Raw genomic sequence first — 24,545 nt, 5'->3', positions numbered from 1 at the left:
CATATGTTGTAACATTCGTCGTTAATCATTTCCACAACATCAAAGAGACTCACTTGGAGCCCTCAGAGGCAACAATACCGAATGCGTCAGTGTCACATGACGAGTCATAGGACATAGCTTTGCGTCATTTTCATCTCTGTGTCCCGCTGAAGCATGCCTATCAAAAAGTAATACAAGTATGGATGATATGGGGATTTCATTTGGTGTAACTTTGTATTTATGGAACCACAACAGCAAAAATAAAATAATTATTTTTCGTTAGCAGCTCAGATGGCATTATTAAAAGGGCGCCAGTCAAACCTTAAGTGGTGGAAAACAAGGGTGGAAAAGGTCATTGATGTTTGTTTCATGTCTCAAGTTGTGAAGCGTTAAGTCTCCTCATCACTGTGACGAACATGTCCCATTCTTCATGCAAATCATGATTTATTCACATTTGTTTTGTACATACATCAACTTTGTCCACCTGAGAAAAGCACAAACATTTTTGATTTTTGTGGATTTCTTTTCATTTAATTTTAATGAGCAAATTGAGAGAATGGAAACACACTTACAGACTTGTCAGTAGCAAACCTCAGGGGAAACATCTTCAAAGATATTTTCACGATGTCTAAGGTGTTACTGTAAGTGTCTGGCAGGGCTGAGGGCTTTGCTCAGCGTGAAACTAATGATATTATATATAACATTTTCATAGACTAAGATGACTCCTCAATGTCATTCAAATAATTTCACTATGTTAATGATGACTTATTTTGCTATGTAGATTTGATTCAATACCCGACCCGGTGGATACACAAATTATGTTTCACTTTGCTTAACATTGCGAGGTTGAGCGGCATTAATGTGGCGTCGGAATAATCAGAAAAATACGCCTCCTCAAGTCGGAACAACAACTTGGAAACAAATATCAAGGTGTTGTTTAAACGCTCCGAGCTGTAAAACACAACACCTCTTCTTCTTTAGTGGATGGTCTTCCCTGACCTCCCGTAGACTGAATCACTGGCACATCCTTATTTATAAAGCTATTCTTGGTGCATGAACATATCAAAATTGGAAGAGTGACTTCCCAACTCTGGAAATGTGACTATCCGAGGAGCTCGTGAATGCACTATTGGCCTCGGGGGAGGTCTGCGCTCTCCTATTGCCATTCTACTTTTATGTGCTAACTAGCAAATGTTAGCACGCTTGCTTAGCACCAACATGTTAGAACGTTAGCATGCTGAAATCAGATTTTAGCTCAAAACACTACTGTGTCTAAATACAACCTCACAGAGACCCTAGGTTTTACTTATACTTTAACCTCTTTAGGGATCTTTGTTTGAACTGTTCAGATCTACACAGCTCAGGTCTACACACGTTGTGATTAGTGGTCACAAATTGTTTCATTTTAAGGCATCACATTACAAAAACACATGTTGAAACACTGATATAAGATGTGGACACACGCAACAACGTGATTTGTTTCTGAGTCTCACTGCAGAGCACTCAGTGTAATGGCTGGTAATAAAGTCTGATAAATAATATGTCTGTAGTGTCTATAGTCGTAGTTCTCTAACGTTGGGTTAGTCGTTGATAACAGTTTTGTTTTGCCCTCCCTGTTTAATAGTGCAGTATTAATGGGCCTTGACATTTCACATGAGAGATTTCTGTACTTTTTGTTGGGATTGAATGTGTCTCAGTTGGGAAAACGTGATGTTATGCTTTATATTTTTTCATGTTCATAAGTTGTCCACATTACATATTTTATTTGCAGGTGAAATATGAAAATACATACATAATTGTCACAATTTCTGCAAAATGAACAAAGACTGTGGAAAATAGTTCAGTGGATTACAATAAACACAATGTTCCAAAGGTAACAAGATGGCATTAGTTGCTCTGTTGTTTTGGTACAATAGATTTAGGGGGAGATGTGAGAAGGAGGACACGGCTTGTGTCTGTTTACTTGCTTTTCTTCTTCATCATCATCTGATGGTGAGGAGGAGCGCGATGAAGAGCATCTTGAGCTCGGAAATGACTCCTCATCGCTCCCAGACTCATCGGAGTCGTCATCCTCATCTTCTTCTTCTTCTTCCTCTGTGCTCTGCTCGGCCTCTTGCTCTAATGGAAAGGACACACAATCATGGTGTGTTTTGGAATATGCAGCAATATGTAAGTAATAAAGAGGGCGACTCACCCTCCAACAGCTTCTTCTGGATCAGCGGGAGAAACTCAGAGGCCTCAGGATTGTCTGGTTCATAGATGAGAACTGGAACGAGCAGAGAAGAATGTCTGACTTCACCGGTGGCTGATTTATTGACTGACAGATATACAGTTGATAGATGCAGGCGACATACTCATCTGACACAGTTTGCTGGCCAGCTGGAAGTCTCTGTCCATCACAGCTCTGAGGAACTGAAACCATATATTTTCACTTGAGTTTCAATTTCAATTTCTCTCATCTACGTATATCCAAAAAATAGATTTAGCCAAAGCCAAGGATTAGAATGAAGTTGCTACAGTTTAGCCCATCGTCTCAGCAGAGCATGAAGTGTGGAGTCTTTGATGGAGATCAGTCACTTTACCTCCATTATCAGCTCCACTGGTGCCTTAATGTCTTCATCCTCAACACCCTCTTCCTCGCTCTGTTCTTCCTCTCCATGTGTGGGGAGAGGCTCAGCTGGTGGAGGACAATGTTTTGTTCCCTCTGAAAACCATTAACACCATCAGTTTCTTTCTTGTGACATTTATGACTTTGCATATTTTCACAATGACCTACTGCACCTGTTAGTGGTGAGTCTGGGCTCTTCCTCAAGTCTTTCATTGTCAGATCTTGGTCAGGCCCTGCAGTCGACTGTGTGCATTTTTCAACCCTGAAATCACATTTAAAGAAATACAAAAGTCTTGATGAATTGAAGTAAATGGTGGCCGCGTTTAACAACAAAAAACAACTTGTTTTAGAGTGTTTTAAATATGAAGGATTTTGCGAAAATGCATGTGTTTGGGAAGTAGTGAGCATAAGACTGGATAAAAATGAGACTTGGATTATACTGCTGGAGCAGTGTGAGAGTTTGTAAACGGATGTTTTGATATAGTTTTGCTGTTGTTAAACGCGGCCCCCATTTACTTCAATTCATCAAGACTTTTCATTGTTTTTATAATCTTCATTCACCGTGTAGGCATGCAGAGTTTGCGTAACAGAGGTAAATGATGTACAAATTACAGTTTTGTGGGTGTATTACTCCTTTAAAATGTAAAACTATGTAGGTTAAATTTCGTTTGAGTGATCACCTACTATGTGTAGTACAGACCTTGGTATTATGTTGATGGATTCCTTTGGTGAGCACTCTACAGGAGAACCACAGACATATAAGACATTTAAATCAGCCCTTGTATGGATTTTAAATATTGTTTTTTGCACAATAGATAGTATTTAATGTTTACCATGTGTGGACATAAAAAGCTGAGGAAAAAGGAGGAAAACATAAAGGAAATAATTCTGAATGTGATGTGTTGTACACTGATGTGAAATGTGAATGACTTCTTACCATTGGGTTTATGCGTCTTGGCATGAGCAAAGGTGACTTCTGCTACCAACTGCATGTAGACAGATAACAAGGATTTTAATATTCATACAATGTTAATGTACAGTAGCAATGCAAGCATGGACAATGTGTGACCTATTCAAACAACACTGAATATCAACAATGTAGTCCACAAAGAAAACAGCATGATATATAGAGTGTAGTAATACAATAGAAAACATTTGACTTTAGTGTGCAGTGTTTACCTGTTTCTTTGGACTGGTGGAGGATTTCCCCAAACACTCTAACCTGGACATCAGATTACAGCGGTGAAATCATGCAAGGCTTTCTGATTGTTTGTGAATTATTAGCATAGATAATACAAATCATTTTCATATGAATTTAAGGTTTATATGTGGCACGTCGGCGTGTACTTACCTCTTATTGTAACCTACAGTTTATTTTATTTAGTCAATGACAGCTGCTGAGGCATTGAGGTACTAAAATAAATGACTACGTCATTAACTAACATGTTGTTCATTTACCAGCGGAGCTAGTTAAGTGCTAGCTTAAGTTAGCAGCTAGCTAATGTTGCATAATGAGTTGTAATTCATTAACTATGTTTTTGTGAACCAACGTTAGCTACTCACCTGCTCATGGAGGAAGATAAAGCGACAGCAACTGTATTAAATGCACAATTTTTTTAAATTGTAAAACTTTCCTGTAATGTCGAATAAGGTTTTCTCTTTCTATGGTTAACCAGCAGGGAAAACGATGGTTGCAACGCGTTACCATAGTGACAAAGCTACTCAGAGTCAGTGTTGCCTTCAGGTGCTGCCGGAAATCTTGAAACTATAAAAACAAGTATGTTGGCCAAAGACTGTTGTTTAATTTTGTGCCATGACTTTTATGGAGAAGCATTGATGCAGGTGTGTACGTAGTTGATTTTCATTTTAAAAAGTAAATTATGTGTTTCTGTTCATTGCATGGGTTGTTAAATTTCGATTATCCCATTATATACAGGTGTTATAAAAGCTGTTGTCCTACTGTAGGCTACATGTACATGTCTTATTGTTTGATGAAACATCAATATGATACTATGAATAAGTCTGCTGTTTATATTTATATCCCCTAAAGTTGTTTTGGCTGCTTTGAGAAATTTGTCAAAGAAAAAAAACCTCACTAAAAAGAGGCTACATTTGAATGCACAAAAAGTCAAGTTTACAATATTAAGCTCAGAAATAAGAGATTTCAAAGGCTTCTCTCCCAGGCCCCTGTAACACATAGCATAGCTCTTTCTGTCCACCCTCCATGTCAGTCATTTTTCATCCAATAAGTAGCTGTAACTGCTACATTAGCTGCGCATACATCGAAAAAGCTGCTCCCAGTCTTGAATCTGTGTGTCTGTGTGTGTGTGTGTGTGTGTGTGTGTGTGTGTGTGTGTGTGTGTGTGTGTGTGTGTGTGTGTGTGTGTGTGTGAGGATGGAGGTATTGTGTGTGTGGTTAATAGGTTCAGTTCTCCTCAACACTTGGTTGTAAAGTTTCACAGTTGTTTTTTCAATCTCGGGAAGATATAAACTGTCAGACTGACAGGCTGAAGACTCAGACTTTACACAGAGACTAAATTAGCACATGACTGACAGGCTTGTTCATTTTCTGACAGTTTGAAGCAAAGTTTAGAGAAAGTGAGGTTAGTTTGGACTAATAAATATGCACACCATCTTTTCACCTCCTTATCTTTCTCTCTCTCTCTCTCTCTCTCTCTCTCTCTCTCTCTCTCTCTCTCTCTCTCTCTCACACACACACACACACACACACACACACACACACACACACACACACACACACACACACACTCCAATTAGGCAGTGCAGTGAAGTTGCTCGGACTGAGCTCTCTCTTGGGATCCCTCTCATGCACAGCGACATGCCACTGAACCGTGTGCATGTGTGTATTTAGTGAGTGTGTACACGGGCATGCTTCTGTGTAGGCTGTGTGTGTTTTCATGAGTGGAGAGGAGGCAATAAGTCTTATATAGAGTTTGCCTCGTCACCGCATGAGCGGAAGAAACCAGGCAAAGAAATAGACAGCAGCACATCCACTAATAACAATCAGTTTCTCATAGAATGTCAAGCAATTATTCATATTTTTCATATGCATTTTTTAAACATTCAAAGATTAACAAACAAACAGAAATAATGGGGGAAAGGTCTAAGTAATTGAAGTCTGGCAATTTGTTGTGAGCATGTTGCATTCATTAAATGTTGCTGACATAAATCTGTTCTATGGTGCTTTCTTGCTGCACCACAGGTGCACTATTCAAAGAGGTCAGACACAGAAATACACAGGACACCTTTCATGCATAACAGCAGAAATAAGCTCACACAGGTTGGGCTTTAATGCTTGCAAAAGATGGCAAGAACCTACATTTTGGATCGATTATCTTTTTCCATTTAACACATGACATGGCATGGTTCATTTTAACCCCGTGAACCTTACTGAGCCACAACCTGTGCCGTGCAGCCATGTTTAAACCCTCAGCACCCTATTGTAAATTCTCATGGAGATCCCAGTTTCTAAAGACACTAATTATGTCAGGCTGAATTTGGTGGAAATGGTATACACATGGTGTCTCGAATATAAGAGCTGCATGAAAATATGGAGTCTTGGATTTGAATATTTAAATCAGTGTAAACGTCATGGAGCTTCAATGAAAAGTTGGAGCAAATTCAGACAATAAAAAGATGACTTATCCAACCTGAAAGGGGAAAGGGAACAGTGGTATTGCTCTGTGTTATTAAAGCCCCTGGTTTTCAATATTTAATATAGTGTCTCTATAACATTAAATATTCATGACTAAATAAGCAACAATAAGAGTTAAGTTTGAGGTTGACAGTTACTAGTATTTATTCAAGCCCCTTTCACACATGCACTGCAACCCTTATCTAGACATTACCTGGAGGAGCTGCATGTGACAATGCAAATGTCTGAATCATTGGGACCGGACATCAAATGGACTTGACCCTGCCAGCTCCTTAGTACAAAGTCCGTGAAATGTCCTATTGAGCCCATGTGTGAATAAAGAATAATTCTCTGGAGGATTCAGAGCGAGCAAATGGGCGTGTTGATGATGTTTCCATGAGGTTGGTGTGAAATAGGATAAAAACAAACGTCCAGGTGTGAAGGAGAAGGGTAATTTACAACCAATACTCTACTCTACCCAGGCGCCACCCCTCAGCCTAAACCAAACAAAGTATTAACAGTAGGTGAGAACGCGTCTGACACGGACAATCTCCTGTTTTGTGCTGCATGTTTGAAAGAGAAACTCAGTACAGTATCCGTTGTTCATATAGGAAAACAGCTTAAGATTTTCACCGTCAAAACTTGCTTCATCAGTCCTGTGTCGGTGTGGTTCGATCAGTTTCCATTTAAAAAGATGGCAACATGAGCAAACAGCCCAACAACTGCGATCATATCTCAATAAAAATGTTGGTAAACTCTGATTGGTGCATGGACATATTGTACGTGAAATCACATTTTCCCATCTAAGCCCCGCCCACTTCAAACCAATGACAAGAGCACAGACAAAATAAAAAAATATGTTAAATGTGAAATAATCACAACAAATTTTGTCTCGTTTCGGACCCCATTGCTCACAGTAAGAAGCTGTTCAAGGAAATATGTTTACGGGGCTCTAAAGAGCACGTCTAGAGTTCATTACTATCCCCACATGCGTATTTAGTAAATGAGCATCTGCCTTTATTTGAATCGTCTTTCCAGACGCAGCCAGTCCAACTAAATATGTGTATTGGTGGAGAAGGGACAGGTATAACATTTACATATGTTTACATACCACCAGATCTTATCTTACTTTAACTGTAACCATGAGATCACAACTCAGAAAGCTGTGAAAAACAGCAAGGAAAAAAAGAAAACAAATAAATAAACACACCATAACCAAACAACAACATAAGAGAAAGAAGACAAAAGAAAGACAGCGGGTTACACATTCTCTCATATAGTGGAGTAAATGGGATAAACTGACTACTGACTGCAGGCTACAGAGGCACCAGCATAGATCATGTTAGGAAGGACGTATTATAGGCTACGTGACCGGAGATTTGATTCTTAGTCTGGAGGAAAGGTTGATGGGTTAATGAAATATTCTGAAATACTCAAACAATGGTCTCCATATCTTAAAGAAACGCTGTGGTTCCCCTGAGAGAGAATTATATTTTTTTACCAGATTACAAAGGCAGGTGGTTTTGGAGATTTCCAGGACAATAATAGCCTTTTACTTCCTATGAGACAATTATATCTCCATCCATTCTGATGGTACACAAGACAGTAGATACAATATCAAAGAACATCGGATTTTACAGAAATTCAGCAAATGAATCTCTTGATGTCAAAGGTCAAACACCACGGTGAAAGGTGAGCAGCAAAAGCTGCTGTGACACCGTCACCTTGTTTTTATGAAGACACCCTGAACCTCCCTGCCCAACAACAGACAGATGGAGAGAGCCACAAAATGCACAAACACACACACACACACACACACACACACACACACACACACACACACAGACACACACACACACACACACACACACACACACACACACACACACACACACACACACACATACACACACACACACCCACTGCACCAGCACCCCATCAGACCCACCTGCCATAGATGGTTGATGGGAAAATATATTCCGCACAGACGACATGATAACAGAATCATTTCACACTTCAGTGATCCTCTGCACATTCTCTTTGTGTGCATGTATGAGTTTGTGTGTGTGTGTGTGTGTGTGTGTGTGTGTGTGTGTGTGTGTGTGTGTGTGTGTGTGTGTGTTTGAGAGAGAGAGGGCCCCAGCATGCACATCTATTAGTGCGCTGGCGGGTTGTATGTACTGTATGTGCCTTGAGAGACTCTGCTTCTCCCACATTTCCATATGATGAGCCCCGGGGCCGACTGTAGAAGAGAACACAGGAGCAGCAAAAGGGACTCGTCACAGTCCTTCAGGACATCACAGTGTGGAACGTGAAGCATGTACTTCTGTGATGGAACGCCACTCAACACACTGTTCCCATCATTAACAGGGATCTGCATTAACAAAACGAAGCAACATCACGCTGTCATAATGACTTGTGCATGTATAACTTTGTATGTGGCACGTTGATGCTACCGTGTCCTCGGGCACGCGTGTTTATGAAGCATCTGTGCAGGTCTATCAGTGTGATGTGGCGTATGACGATCCATCCTCACGCCTCACGGCCTCTGGCGGGCTGAAGGCTAATAATAAATGCAAATTACAATCAGAGGAGCAGATCGGAGCTGGAGAGGATAATTGCTCCATTATGGCTGTGTGTGTGTGTGTGTGTCTTGTATAACAGAGAGAGAGAGAGAGAGAGAGAGAGAGAGAGAGAGAGAGAGAGAGAGAGAGAGAGAGAGAGAGGGTGGGGGTGGGTTACCGAATGCCAGGTGCTGACGTCACAAACAGACTACATAACGGGACATGTGAGGTGTTACATTATTGATTTATTTGTTGGACAAAATTCTACTTTTCCAGCACGAGGGCCAAGTAAGGCTAATTAAAGTGTGTGATGTAACTCGTGAGTCAAAAAAATCAAAAGAAGGAAAGACGGTTGTATGGATTACGAGCTGCTCCTAAATGCCACATGTTTGAAATACAATACTGTGTGAGTATTGAGGGGGAATTCAACGTCATTGACAGATAAGGCCTGTAGTGTGTCTGTCTCAGTGACAGTCTTCATTTTCCATTTCATTTCAATTAATAGGATCCTCATTAGCTTCATCAAAACAGAGGCTGGTTATTCCTCCTGGGGCACACACACACACACACACACACACACACACACACACACACACACACACACACACACACACACACACACACACATACACACACACACTCACAAGTTACATTAACAGACAATCCAAAATCCCATTTATCACATACCACCATCTCAAAAACAGACAGATATATGTATAAAATGCAATACAGGTAAGATATATAACATGCTAACTACCTCCTATGTGACTCACATACATCTATAAATCAACCAAACTTCCTGGAAAGTTTATTACAACAGAATAAATAAAAAATAAATACTTCAATGTTTTGGAAAATTCCCTGATTTCTTAGTTAGATGAGAAGATCGATGCCTCTCTGCTCTGTCCAAAGGTAACATAACATCAGTGTCTCTAAAGCCCACTAATGAAATCTTTATATCTTTTTTAATTGGCGGGGCTAGCTTGTGATTGACAGGTTGCTGCCTCTGTGTTGTCTGGTTTGGGTGTTGTCTGTGTTCTTGTCTCTGAATTTTAATCCTTTCACAGTGTTTTCAGTTCAGGAAAGTTTATTGTAACATTTTGGTGGCCTAAAAATGTATTGTTCAGCGTTCTCGTGTCACTTCTGGTTCCAAAAAACAAGATGGCAATGGCCCAAACTCGAGGCTTCAAATCCTGTACACAAAGTGGGTGACTTCACAGTGATTACGTCCACTTCTTATATACACTATATGTTTAAAAGAAAAATGCTAAACTAAGCAAACTGGCAATATGTATAGATATAAAACCACATTTTTCAAGATATCAACACAAAATTATGCAACGAGTAGTAAAAACTTCCATGAAACCATGGCTCTATACATTACAGTGATTTTCAATGCTCTTGATTGTGGCTTTTGGAAATATGAATGTATCTCCACCAGCTTGCCTGTACATATAGTGACTGTGTTCTTCTGAACTAAAATTAAGTTGTATAAGATTTACAGCAATTAGTGATCGAAATATGTCTAATACAGCAAAGTAGTGAAACTGCATATCTTCAAGGAAACATAAACTTTTATACATATGACCAACATTTACCTTTGAGTGTTTAACCATCGGGAAGTGCAGAATCTCATATAAAGGAGTCCTCATATTTCTGAGGGAGAAATCTTGATTCTCGATTCCCGTTTATCAGTTCATTTCCTCAATTTCAAGTCCAGGAAGTAGTCTTCACCTCTCTGTCCTACCTTTTACATTGCGTTGGTGCGCACGCATGTACAGTAGAAACACATGCTGAAGTGACATGTCAGTTTATTGTATTTGCTCTATTAAATCACTCACTTGTTTCTGTTCCTCGTAACATGAGCCAAGGGGCTTTACTGCTAATATTCATGTTATTAGCCATGCTTTGCTTTTAATGTGAAATCTATTTAAGAGGATGACACCAGCCTCTGGGCACTTTATTGTGTGTGTGTGTGTGTGTGTGTGTGTGTGTGTGTGTGTGTGTGTGTGTGTGTGTGTGTGTGTGTGTGTGTGTGTGTGTGTGTCATCATCACAATCATCTTTGACTTCGTAAGCACTCTTTCACTTACTCTTTCCATTTCTCTGCCACACCGCTCACTGATAGAGCCGGCCCATCTGTCTCTCTTTCAGCCCATTCATCATTTCCTCACTCATCAACTCTGTATTTCTTCATTTTCTTCCCCTCACTCCATCTCTGTCTCTCCCTCACTCATCGCCCATTTCAGGGGGTATTGCGCTCCACCCCTTCCTTCCTTGCGCTCCATCCATCTGCCTCCCACTTTTCACAGTATCCGCCGTTTTCCACACTTCATTTTCTGCCTCTGTCGTTTCTGCTGGCCGTCCATCCATAGACAAAGATATATTTCCATAACGGAGTTTACAGAGGCTTACTTTATGAAGGGACTTGATTTCCAGAAGTTTAAAAACATGTCCAAAAAGCTATGTCATATGATCAGATGATGAAACTGATCAATGTATCTGTAATCATGATTGTGCAACAACGAGGCAGTCCCGTGTCCAGTCCGAGATGCTCTGTACTTAGTTAAACCATAACAGTAGCAGTAGCATAACAGTAGCAGCGTTAAAAATGATCATTGTCAGAAGCAATTAACCATGAAAAGACACACAAATATATTCCCACCAACTGGAAGTGTGAGAGAGCCCTTTAAAAGTGGTGTAAGGATACAAAGGTGCAGTGAAAGGGTAGAGATGGTACAAGAGGGTAACTCTTGTTCTAAATCAACTCAAAAAGACGAACCCCTTCTCCACTTCCTGCTCCCCTATGTCTGACGCCCTCACTCGGCCATATTCAAACTAAACCTTCATTTTGATTTTGAAAGTTTCGTGACTGCATGTTGCAAGGTTGAGTCACAGACAGCAATCAGACAGACATAGAAACACCAGGCAAAGTACTCAAAACCTCCTCTGTGGTGGATCCTGCTACAGTAGGTTTCTCCTGGAGCACATTTTGCCATTATGACACAAATGAAAACAATAGCAGTCACTGTCACGGGTGAGGAGTCAGAGAAAACAAGATTTCCCTTCAATGCTGTATAAGAATCTAGATCAGAATCAGTTGACAGCTGTTGGGTTGTTTGTTTATGTTGCCAGGGAGACGCCGCTGTCAATCGATTTAACTACACTCACACAGTCCCGACGAAGCAGATTTGATTGTTAAACTCTATTGAATGAATGAAGATGTTTTATTTGCAACACACTCAGATTGTTGCTTATTTAGTTATTTACCATGAATTTATTTTTGAAGGAACACATTTTGCCATAATGATACTCACACAATCACAAGCTGAAACCAAGAGCAGCATTTCCTTCTATTAAAGTTGTTAATCGAGTTAGCAAACAGTTGCATATTTACATATTTAGAAGATCAGCATTCATCTGGAGTCTGTTCTGGTAACTTAATGAATGTGAGTCCAAACTGGTCTCTACGGAAAGATCGGACTCTTTACCTGCTAAATGCTCCATCAACAAGTTACGTAACGTACTTAACAAACACAGGACTATCACGCAGGAGACCATGTCCAGTGTGTCAACACATTTACTTATTTTAAATTAACCTTCTTTACTTAACGTACTAGCAACCACTGCAGCTTCCTCAGTTGACATTTCCATAAGTTTGGTGGTCCCTCGCCTTCTACTCCCTAGACAAGATGGCAACTATTGAGAGTGAGAAGTGTCCAGCGTTCCACACTCAACGTTTTGACCGTTATGAGTACACCATCCGGACACTCGTTAGTGAATTCATTTTACAATCGATGTCCGTATGCTCTCAAAATAACAAGTGTAAGTACGGAAGAAGACAAGTGTATATAAGAAAACTGATCAGTGCAACTTTAAAGAGGAATGATTTGAAAACACAGATGCTTTACCATGTTTACATTTGTCCTCAGAATGCCGTCACTCACCGGTTCCTGCAGGCTGACAGGTGAGATTGCAAGGTTGCACTTGAGAAGGAACACCTTCTCAATCCTTTCTCCCCTCCTCCTCCTCCTCCTGGTGCTTTCACTCTTTCTCTCTCTGTCCGTGACGATGAGGTAATTTGAGTGACAGCCAAAGCGGCCATTTGAAACAGCGAGAAGGCGACAGAAAGGCCCGAGCAGCGGCAACAGCTCAGCTGCACCTCCAGGTGTGGTGGTGCTGGTGATGGAGAATAAAGATTTATTCCTCGGGCGCTTCAGTGGCACTGGCATGATTATGATACCATAACACAAGGTGCCATAAAGAAAATGCTGTCAGCTAAATGAAGAGCAGAGTGCTGAAATGTGCTCGCCATTATGTGATCAATCACACCTGTCAAGCTCGTAGCCCTCGATCAAGAAAGCTGTCACTGTCAGCTGTTGCCCGTTTCTCCCTTCTCCCCGACTTTCTTTCCTTCATTTTTGTTTGTTTACTGGCCATCTGTACGTGTGTGAGTGTGTTTCTGGGTCATTTCGCCTTCTTTTCCCAGGCGGCCACAAGTCTCCCATCTACAATACCTCATGTGAGCGCTGATAAGAGGTGAAGAATTACCAAACACATTGGCCACATGCTGGCGGAGATCACACACACAGGGCCCCCTGTAATATTTCACAGGGAGGAAGAAAGGGATGCATACATCATTCTGACAGAGCCAGAATGGAGAGAGACATCCCTCTGTTATCTCCACACACACACGCTCTGTCACGAGATTTATAGTACAAGGCTTTAATGGTGCCCTCACACACCTCTCCCTCTCTCTGTATACCTCTCTCCTCGCTCACACGGACACACAAACACACATCCATCCATCATTCACCTTCTTCTTCCTCTGTTTTCCTCCGTCTTTCCTCTATCTGCTGTCCATCTGACATCTCCCTTTACTTCTAATTTCTCCCTTTCTTCCTCCTCCTCTCCTCCCGACTGCTCCCATTTTCTCTTTTTTTCGCTCAGTTAATTGAAAAACAGTAAAAATAAATAAAGATGACAACGTCTGGTTAAAGGGAGAAACAAGATTTCCATCATCCTGGGGGTGAAGAGGAGTCCAGATGCTTTCAGGTGAAGAGGAGTGTAAACAGACTGTAATACCAATGTGCTTTTATAAAAAGCTTAATGTTTCCAATAAACACCATGCTGACAGCCATACATGACACTCTAATAAGGAGTGGTTAAACCTTAAACACACACCATTCACCTTTGTGATTTATAGAGCAAGGTTGATCTCCTGTTTATCCCGTGTAAAGTGTTGTGGGGCTCATATCATGCATACATGTACTGTCTTAGGTTTGAAGGTACACCACATGGACAACATCAATTGTGTTCTAGTTTAAAGAGTTTAAGATGCAATCTATCCATTTTAAGAAAACGGCGAGACATATCTATATTCCAAAGGTATTTACAGAGGGGGTTGTTCATATATCATACACAGCCTGATTTATATAGCATTTTATTCCTAAAAACATGGCGGAAATTGTTTTTCTTTTTGGCTGTTAAAATATTGCTCTTCAAAAACCTTTGACTCCAAAAACAAAATGAAACAAGAATGTTGAACCTGAACTGAAGCTTCATTCAATGCTCATATTTCTGTTCCGGAAATGTATGCAAATTAGCACATATTCAATAATATAATACCTCATTTGCATATTTAAACATACAATTACAGAAAACCTGTAATATAAAAAAGAATTGTCTTTATGTACTTAATTAACTGGGGAAGCTTCATGGTGATATCTCTAAGTAACATGTTTTACCTATTCACCTGTAGTGTCTCCCCTTAAATGAAGTAGGGCAGACACCACAAGTGACCAGAAAGCAGACATACTTCAAAGGAAAACCTGAAGAGAGACATAATGGGTGAGGTCGTGATGTGGAACAGGAGAGTGAGGGAGGTGTCACACCCACACACTACTGAGAAGAGGACTAATTAGGCGGAAAGTGAAAACACCTGAGAGGGTGGATGTTTTGCTCTTTTCGGTGACATTTTGGATGCAAGACTATTTTGTTCTCAAAGGGTATTTTTATATATTTTTTTGCATATATTTTTGATAAATAAATACCTGTACCTCAGATAAAAAAAAATCTAATTTATTTATATAGCCCAATATCACAAATTACACATTTGTGTGCTTTACAGACTGTACAGCATACGACATCCTCTGTCCTTAGACCCTCGCACCGCACAAGGAAAACGTCCTAAAAGAAACCCCACAATTAAACGGGGAAAAATGGAAGAAACCTTAGGGAGAGCAACTGAGGAGGGATCCCTCTCCCAGGACGGACAGACATGCAATAGATGTCGTGTGTACAGGATAAACAACATAGTACACATTTGAAAAAGAGAAAGTATGGATGAATCCAGGATAATGTCAAAAAGGCTTCCCGGTGTCCTGCAGGACCAGGGCAGCAGGCGCAGCCACAATTCATGATCCTGACGTAAACTTTAACAGTGGCAACCTGCCACATGAGAGACACAGAAACATACAAGTACATAGCAACATACATTTTGTCACGACGCTGGATTTGCGTTTCCTGTTTTATTTTGAAATGTTCTCTTCCCCTTGTGTCATGTCTTGTATTACTTCCTGCCCTTGTGTTGTTGCCTTTCTCCCCCAGGTGTGTCTCGTTGCCTTCATTAGTTTCCTCCTGTGTGTTTGCCTGTCTCTCCCAGCTGTGTCTCGTTCCATTTAGTGTCTGTGTATATATCTCTGTCTGTCTCAGTGTTCTTTGTCAGTTTGTCATTTATGTTACTCTCATGTTCTGCTCGTGCTATCCATGTTGCCCTGTGCTTCCCTCGTGCATCCTCGTGCTATCCTGTGTCAACCCTGGTTCGTGTTTTCAGTTCTATTTGTTACCTCGTTTTATATATTGGTAAGCTTTTGCTAAATAAAGTTCTCTTTTGTTTAACCTCATCTTGCTTGCTGCATTTGGGTCCTCCTTACTACAAGACGTAACAGTACGAACCGACCAGAAATGGACCCACTATTGGTCTTTTCTTGGTCTGTATGTCGAGTTAATATGTCTTATGCGTGAATGGAAGGAAGCCACCTGTAGAAAGGACCAACAGGTCCTTCTTCGACAGGCCCGCGGGGAGGTGACTGAAAAGTCTTGGTTGAGGAGTATTCTGCCTGAGGAGGTTGAGGAAATCAGGGATTTCCTCAACCTAGCAGATCGGTCTGCCTTCCAGTCAGCTCGCCAGCTCACCGTTTCTCCTGCTCCAGCACCTGACCCAGCACCCTGTTTCCGCCGTTAGGCTGCGACAGCCCCCTGTTTCCGCTGCCGGGTCGCGACAGCCTCCAGTTCCTGCTGCCGGACCCCAGCCCCTGTGCTCCCTCTGTCCCTCAAGACCCCAGCCCCTGCGTTCTCCTAGCCCCTCGAGACCCCAGCCCCTGCGTTCTCCTAGCCCCTCGAGACCCCAGTCCCTGCGATTCCCTCGCCCCTCGAGGCCCCAGTTTCTGTGCTCCCATCGTCTCCCGAGACCGCCGTGTCCCTGTTGACGCTCGAGACCCCATTGACTCCGGCCCAGTTTCCTGAGCGGCTCCGGTGGTCTCCTGAGCGGCTCCTCTGGCCCCCAGCCCGGCCCCCAGTCCGGGCCTCCAGCTCGGCCTCCCGAGCGACTACTCCAGCCCAGCCTCCCGAGCGAGTACTCCGTTGGACTCCCGAGCAGCTTCGCTGGCTTCCAGCCCGGCCTTTCCGCCGGCTTACTAAGCCGTGTTTGCCCCCGAGGGAGGAAAAGAGAGGGGAAGAGAAGGAGGAGAGCAGAGAGGTGTCCCCCGGCAGTCTAAGCCTATAGCAGCATAACTAGGGGCTGGTCCTAGGCAAGCCTGATCCAGCCCTAACTATAATCTTTATCAAACAGGAAAGTCTTTAGCTTAAATGTGGAGAGGGTGTCTGCCTCCCGAACAAAAACTGGAAGCTGGTTCCACTGGAGAGGAGCTTGAAAGCTGAAGGCTCTGGCTCCCATTGTGCTCTTAGAGACTCTATGAAATATAAGTAACCTTGCATTCAGAAAAACTGGCTTTAACCGATAGATTTAAGACTACCAAGAATGTGTAGCAAAGGGAGTAAACCAGTTGAAGGGCCACAGGGGCCCATTGTTGATCTCATGCTTTCAAAATATGGCTCTGATAGTTTAAAACATTTACAAGAATGGTGTGATGAATGTGGTTTCCCGACAGGAGGGTCGTTAAGTACGGCACAGATAGGGGAAACTAGTTATACGATGGGGTATCACAATAATGATTGTGTCCATCGCCCAATACTGCTTAAATGACTGGAAGGAGCGAGGAGGAGAATCCTCAACATCTCCACACGGGGATGGTATCATCAGAACCCCACTGCTCTCTCCCTCTTCATATCTGTACACCATTTGTCGGTGATGGAGACGTTATTGCAAGGTCGCTGGAGGAGACTCTCTTCTGTCACCGTTCATTCGTCCTCAACAAAGTCATAAAACATCAGCACAGAGAGCTGCACTATGGGAGGACATCAGCTCAACACGCTCTAAGAGTTTAAGAGTAATAATATTAATGATCCAGGTTCTGTGTGTGTGTGTGAGCGTTGTCTTATCTGACATTGATTGGCTGCAGAAAAATGGTAAATGATCATTCGTCCATTTCTGATTTTCATTTTCACCTGAACATCAGCTTTTGTATGCAGAAGAAGTTTGCCCTCTCCTACAATCACACAGTCACACAAACACACACTTTACGCTCTCACAAAGGCACACCCTCTCGCCCTTCAATACAACCCTATAATTTGCCAGATGCAGCGAATCGCTGGTTACTATGGCAACTACAGCGGGGAGAGTTTTTTTTTTCGTTTTTCTCAATTTTGGCAATAGGGCTGCACATACACACTGGCATCATGTGATCATGGCCGAGGCGCTGAATGGAGGAATTAATCAAAAAGAAGCTCTGCATCTGCAGCCAATGGATGTCGACGACAGTGGGGATTGGACATGTAAAATCATCCCATAATGAAGTGAAGGGTGTTCATTTTCACGTGCAGGTGGACTGTTGGGATTTTGCTGTGGAAACACACACAGACACACACACGTTCATACCATGGAGGGCATCATGAAAATGGATTAGAAAGCTGATTCTCTGGAGGAGCAGGCTGGTATAAACAGAATGAGCTGAACTGACACTAACACTCTTAGACAAGCTCAGTGAGTCAATGTATACTAATACAACACACACACACACACACACACACACAGTCAGTGGATACAGCGAATACAAACAGGTTCACCAAGAGTTAACTGCTTATAATGAATTTTCTGAAATGCCTGCTCTAAGATGTTTCACGTTGTAATTACTGCTGTGCCATTTAAAAGACACAACCTTTAAAATGCTAAATGAAATACAGCTCTTTCTAAAATAAACCCCAAGTCATCAGTTACTTCCAAAAAATGGGTTACTGCTGCTAAGCCAATGAAAGCAAGGCAGTGGATTATCCTCACACACACACACACACACACATGCAGTGCTGCATCTGGTTGCGGCTGATAAGAGGAATTTTCCTCCCCTCAGGGAATCAAGCAAAAAGGAAAACACGAAGGAAGGAGATGTGGAGTAAAAGGTCGGGACGCGGGGGAGGAGGAGGGGGCCGGCGGATGGGTGACGGTTGAGAGTTGAAGCGTCCTCGTCATCACTTACAGTAACATCAGGTCAAACATGATGTTTAGTTTAAAACCCATGAGTGTATCAAAGTGTGTGTGTGTGTGTGTGTGTGTGTGTGTGTGTGTGTGTGTGTGTGTGTGTGACACACATTGGTCAGTTTATTGAGTAGCTACAGATATCACCGATGTGACCTGAGTTCAAATGTTATGTTTAATTTGAAACCGAAATAACATTGTCTTTAGGTTTAAATACAATTTTGGGTGAGATATTAGACAATTATTCAGAGAAAAAAGCTCCGGGGTTGTCCTTCATTTGCCCTTCAGAGGCGATGAAAGGGACTCAAAGCCCATACATGTTTTTGTTTGAATCATAAGTGGGTGTCTTATGTATATCTGACGCCTGCCGTCCCGGTGACGTCAGCTGACAAAAAGCGTTCCTCTCTGCCTCCCTTTTTTCTTCCTGTCAAGCTATGCAAATTTGGGATTTAAGCTTTGAGTCTGCTTTGCGAGGGTGTAAAGCTTTGGCCAATCAGAAGCAAAACTCTGCGGCAGGAATTTACATAAATCTACATGGCTAATGTACTGTGCAAATTGACGGAGTGACACTGTGACTTCACCTTTTTCTCAGCGGTAATATAATACAACAACTGACCTTAAACTAAAAGTGTAATCGCCCGCTTAATCCATTCATTTGCCTTCCAGTCAGAATGAGAGGAAAACAAACTGCATTTGTTTGTGTAATTGCCCATGAGCAGAGAGAGATGGAGGGAGAAACCGTACGAGAGAAAGTGTGTGTGTGTGTGTGTGAGAGAGAGAAACTAGTGAATAAACAGAGGAGATGGATGAGTCTATTAAAGCAGTGGCTAATCCAGGCTATTAGGGAGCAGAGTGAAGGAGTGTGGGAGAAGAGGATAAATATGTAGGGTTAATGGCGCTAAATACAGACCTAAACGCAGTAGAGGAGTGTTGGAGATTATTATAAATGTACCCGGGGGTGTCGCTAGGAATTATGGGCCTTCTGCACTCGAGATGACTCTGAACTGCCCCCAATGTTCCTCTTCGTCATAGTCTTCTATGTTTGGAAAATTTCTGTATCTGACAATTTATACACAAATTCATACACTGACATTTAGACCGACTCTCAGAGTTCCAGCAGTCTGCTCTAATGAACTGACTAACAGACAGACAGACAGACAGACAGGCAGACAGACAGACAGACAGACAGACAGACAGACAGACAGACAGACAGACAGACAGGCTTAGGCAGGAGTGAATAAATACGCACTAAATATATCAACACTAGAAGAGAGATATGTAGCTGTAGAATACACAATGTAAAGAATACATTTGAATACTCTAAAACTTAGAATACAATAAATATGACAAACTGCTACAACTAAAATATAAACAGGATAACATATTTGTTTTAAATAACTGATGGTTTTATTGATTGATTGATCGTATGGACCCAGTTTAGAGGTGAAATACTGTCCCCTATTTATGTGGAGCAGGTGGCTCAGAACTACACATTGAACTCAGATTTAAGGTGAGCACAGTCTCAGCAGATGAAAATAGCCTCCTAGTGTCAAACTCTGAACAGACATCAGTCCGCACAGTGAAGGTCAAACATTCAAGTGAAGTGACAAGTAGAACAAAAACCCATCTGAGTGGAGCGAGGTTTTATATTGAGCAAATGTCATTGTAGCTTTCAAAACGTCAGGGATTGTCTCCTCCTCACGTTACAGCTTGTTCTGTTTGTTTTCAGCTGTTTGTTTTCCACTGATAATTCTGCCAACTGTCAATCATGCTTTATTTACTCAGTAAAATTAATTCAACTGAATTAAATTGTACGATATTTTTGGTTATACTGACTGATCTCTAGTGATGATCTTACAATATGAACTTTGCTTGTATGTTTTCTTAAAGGGTTTTTTGTGACCACATTTCTTATGGTTTAAGCCTTTTTTCCCCTTTCGCATTCATTATGAAGGAAGCATTATGAAAAATCAAGTAACTGAAATGTTGTGTTGACACATCTATTCACTAATCCCATATGTAATACAAATGTACATAATGTATATTCACATAGTGACATGTAATGAAATAAAAAAATAAGTGGTGTGAATAATACAGAAAAAAAGAATGTACATGCAGGAGAGCCCAAGATAAGCACATTGGTGCCCTAGCCAAAACTTAAAAAAATATATTATTAGAGTTAATTGAGGATATTTTTATCCAGAAAATGTAAACTAAGGGGGCAGATTAAGGTGCAGTCAGTCAGCTGTTCTTTATAGTTATTAGCTGAGGGTTAAGGTCAACGTCAAAGGCCTTGGCAAATGTCAGCCTTTGTCTGAGTTTTTAAAGATGTGTCCAATTTGAGCACTATTAGAGCATTTTCTATTAGTGAGCAACCTTCCACCTTCAGCTCTTTGGAGGCCTTGATAAGGGAATCCTGCTAACGGGGCAGTAACCCTGAGGGGGATGCTTAGTGGACAACCAGGAAGCTCAAACCAAGGTAATCACACCCACAAACACACAGATTCCTACTGGTTGTGATGGAAAAGAGTTACATATTACACAAGTACACTCAAAGGAGGTCTTCTTTCAGCCTAGTGGAAAGAAATTATCCAAAATACAGATTTAGGTGTCTATTATACTAACTTTGTCTATTTGCATCTGTAGAATTATCCTAAATTCACCAAAGGTTATAATTAGATAATGCCTAATTTGCATATCTTAACATAAAATGTCAGAAAACTTGTAATACAAGAAATACTCGTCTTAATGTAAGTAATCAAATGGGGAAGTTTCATGCTGCTATCTATAAATTAGTTAACTGTAGTGTCTCCCCTTAACAGGATTATCACTGAGTCATGGAGACTTGTGAGAATTCCTTATATGGTGATAGAACATTCAAAGCATGGATGTTTGGGAATAATGTGACTGTAAAAATATGAAACACTGTTATTTTTGCGTCACTATGATGTGTGGGTTTCGTATAACTAACGCAAACCTCTCACTTCCCCAGTCTGGATGGAGATTGGAGGAGCGGGAAGTTCACGGCTCACATCTGGCCAATCAGAAAGCAGCATGTCGCATTCATCTTTGTAGCGATGGGCCCGCGCAGTCAGAGCTGGAGGGTGTGAGGAGCAGAGTGAGAGAGGGGGCATGGTAAACAACTAGGACAGACAGACACGCACAAACACACACACACACACACACACACACACACACACACACACACACACACACACACACACACACACACACGCACACACAAACATACAAACTAACCATAGTGGACAGGCCTTCGCTTCCCATTAAGTTCAATGCTGCCCTGAGGATGGGGTAAAAATACTTCACCACAAAGAAAGGGACCAAAACAACCAGTTTGTGTGTGTGTGTGTGTGTGTGTGTGTTCATCAGAGTACTCGTACCTTGCACTGATTATCCTCTGCAAATAATTATTTTAATTGACGAAACATAATTACTATAATGTTGATGGTTCCAACTCAACGCTGTATTTAGAAAACAAAAGGCAAATCCATTTCTACATGATATTAAAAATGCATCCGCACAAACTGGGATAAAACGGTAACCAGTATAATTGGTGGGAAGCATATGACAGCACTCTGGTTTATTCATCTCCTTACTGTATATCAACGATAGGATTTCCAACCATCTCTGAGTCATTCTCCCTAAAATGGAGTTCAGTGCATTTCCGAGAGAAAAAGGAGCGAAAGGAGAGATGGTTGGTTCCTCAATCTGGGACATGTGTGGGTGTTTAAACCCTTCAGCATGAAAAGGCAGCTTGTGCCTCAACACCCCCCTTGACTTCCATTAGCATCACACTGTCACTTGTATTCTCATGTATTTTTGAAACCAGGCAGATAAAATGAAAATAGGGGACATGAGCACAAAGGAAGTAAAGACAATAAATGAATAAGCTCAGATAAATAGGAATAAAAACGGTATAAAAACGTATATCATACATTTCCAAAAGCTTTTTACAAATAGATGAGAAAATTGATACCGTCTGTTGAACATGAAGCTAGATTTTGTTCATTCCGTAAGTAAAATGAGAATATTATGAAGCTACAGCCAGCAGCTGGTTAGCTTAGCATAAAGACTAGAAGTAGGGGGAACAGCTAGCCTGGCTCTGTTCGAAGGTTTCAAAATTGGCCTACCAGGAACACTAAAGCTCATTAATTAACATGTTATATCTCCTTTGTTTAATCCAAACAAAAACATGCAAGTTGTGCATTTACTGAACTAAGCTAACTTTCTCCTAGCTGTTGCTTCATATTTAAAGAACAGACATGAGACGCTAAAACCTTGGGGTTCTTTTGTTTTTTGGTATGGATGAAACTGTCGTGAAACATAATGTTATTTAGTGCTGGTAGGCAGATTTTTGTTACTTTTTCACAGTTAAGAGCACATTTTCACACAATGTACTGTCTTGTGAGTCACCTTAACTCATGTCTTACAGCAGTACACATGCATATACACCCCCCACACACACACGCGCGCGCACACACACACACACACACACACACACACACACACACACACACACACACACAAACACGCACACAAACACACACGTTTTTTCTACAGAGATTTGCTGGTATAAAACAACAGTCGAGTGATGCTCAGTGACATTAGTACAATGTTCCTGCACTCACTCATTTAGCTGGCACAATAGCATCACAATACACTTTGTGTCAGAGGATAACAATAATCAGTGCTGCAAACCAGAATGTGAGTGTGTCTATACCGAGAAAATTGCTGATTTTGGCAGTAATACAAGTTTTCTCATCATCACAGCTTTTCCCACAAATGTAAAACAAATACTTCTGAAGAGCATAGTGTTTCTAGGCCTATGGCAAAACAAATAACGAAGGCTACTGCATGTACTCTCACTTCCTTCTCCTAAATAACACAACTGTATTCTCCTTCTTTTGTTTGCACACCTCCAAACACAGATATATCCCTCCTCTTCTATCCTCACCAGGTCTGTTCCCAGGCTCCTTTTGACAAATCACCACATTAAATGTGGCCATTTTTAGGCGCACCACACTTCCCTCTGCTTATTGGTTTCAGATAAAAACTGCAATATTTCCATTCATCTATTTCCGTTTGTCGATGCTGTGCGTACCATTCGTCCGCGCACATGCCACACACACTCACACACAGTGCACAATTATACACACACTCTTCTCTCTCTCTTTAGTCATTAATAATGTACTGATGGCGATACTGGGGTTACTGACCCATAGCCAACCCATAAATCAAACAATACAACTAGCATATGATCATAATAAATGTGCTCTGGATGAATGTCTCGCAGTCAGGACAATAGACCCAATGCTTCCCAGAGGCTGAGACCAGAAGGACAAATGTGATAGGAAACAGATAAGATGAAGCTGAGGTATTTACACAAGCAATTTATTTTTCCTGTGAAAATCTGTTTTGATAACAGAGCACACTCCGGCAAGCGTGTCATCCATACAGAATCAAATCCTACGCACAGTCCTGTGTTGTTGCTCCATATCTGTACTAATTTTCTGTATAGATAATGTCCACTCATTAAGTAAGGATTGCTTTCCTACATGTGATATATAAGTGGCTTGGTCACCATCACAAGAGACAGAGCTGCTAGTGCTGTCAATAATCTGTGCAATAGGCCTTGGCTGTGGAGAAATATTACAATGATGTTGTTCTGACCTCTAGTGGCAGTGAGATACAACTACAGTGGAACATAGTAGACTGCAGGCAAAAGAAGCACATATCTGATTTTTATTTTTGTACTTTTGTGACTCAGATCTGTTTATTTCGCAACAGTGTGGACAGCACAAATCACATGGAATCTGATTCTATTCTGATTTGGGCCACTTCCATATGTGGTATTAAATCAGATACAGGTCAGATCTTTTGCAATTCGACCTCAGTCTGAACAGTCTGAAATCTGCCACATTTATTTTATCGGATCTGAGCAATAAATCCGAATTCAGAGCACTAAGGATTGCAGACTTTGTACTAAAAATGACTGCACTGGTTACCTATACTATTATTATTATTATTATTATTATTATTATTATTATTATTATTATTATTATTATTA

General features: G+C 41.2%; 1 protein-coding gene across 1 annotated transcript; it reads right to left on the bottom strand.

Annotated features, from left to right (window-relative positions):
- Positions 1-1,722: 1,722 nt before the first annotated feature.
- Positions 1,723-4,490, bottom strand: erich2 (glutamate-rich 2). Its single transcript, XM_029453761.1, has 9 exons — positions 4,151-4,490; positions 3,767-3,809; positions 3,525-3,573; positions 3,288-3,324; positions 2,761-2,849; positions 2,562-2,683; positions 2,334-2,391; positions 2,174-2,245; positions 1,723-2,097 (listed from the first exon to the last, which is right to left on the bottom strand). Exons 1-9 carry the CDS (start codon positions 4,156-4,158, stop codon positions 1,898-1,900), a joined length of 678 nt encoding a protein of 225 aa, XP_029309621.1. The 5' UTR covers positions 4,159-4,490; the 3' UTR covers positions 1,723-1,897.
- Between the last annotated feature and the right edge of the window lie 20,055 nt (positions 4,491-24,545).

Source organism: Cottoperca gobio, chromosome 17 (assembly GCF_900634415.1).
Source record: "Cottoperca gobio chromosome 17, fCotGob3.1, whole genome shotgun sequence".
NCBI lineage: Eukaryota > Metazoa > Chordata > Actinopteri > Perciformes > Bovichtidae > Cottoperca > Cottoperca gobio.
Note: the sequence above shows the minus strand (reverse complement) of the source record. Positions and strands in the feature narration are given on the sequence as shown.

Coding starts and splice junctions, on each gene's coding strand:
- erich2 (XM_029453761.1), bottom strand. Junction 2,392..2,561: donor CAGTGGAGCTGATAATGGAG/GTAAAGTGACTG, acceptor ATATGGTTTCAG/TTCCTCAGAGCTGTGATGGA. Junction 2,246..2,333: donor CAGCAAACTGTGTCAGATGA/GTATGTCGCCTG, acceptor TGCTCGTTCCAG/TTCTCATCTATGAACCAGAC.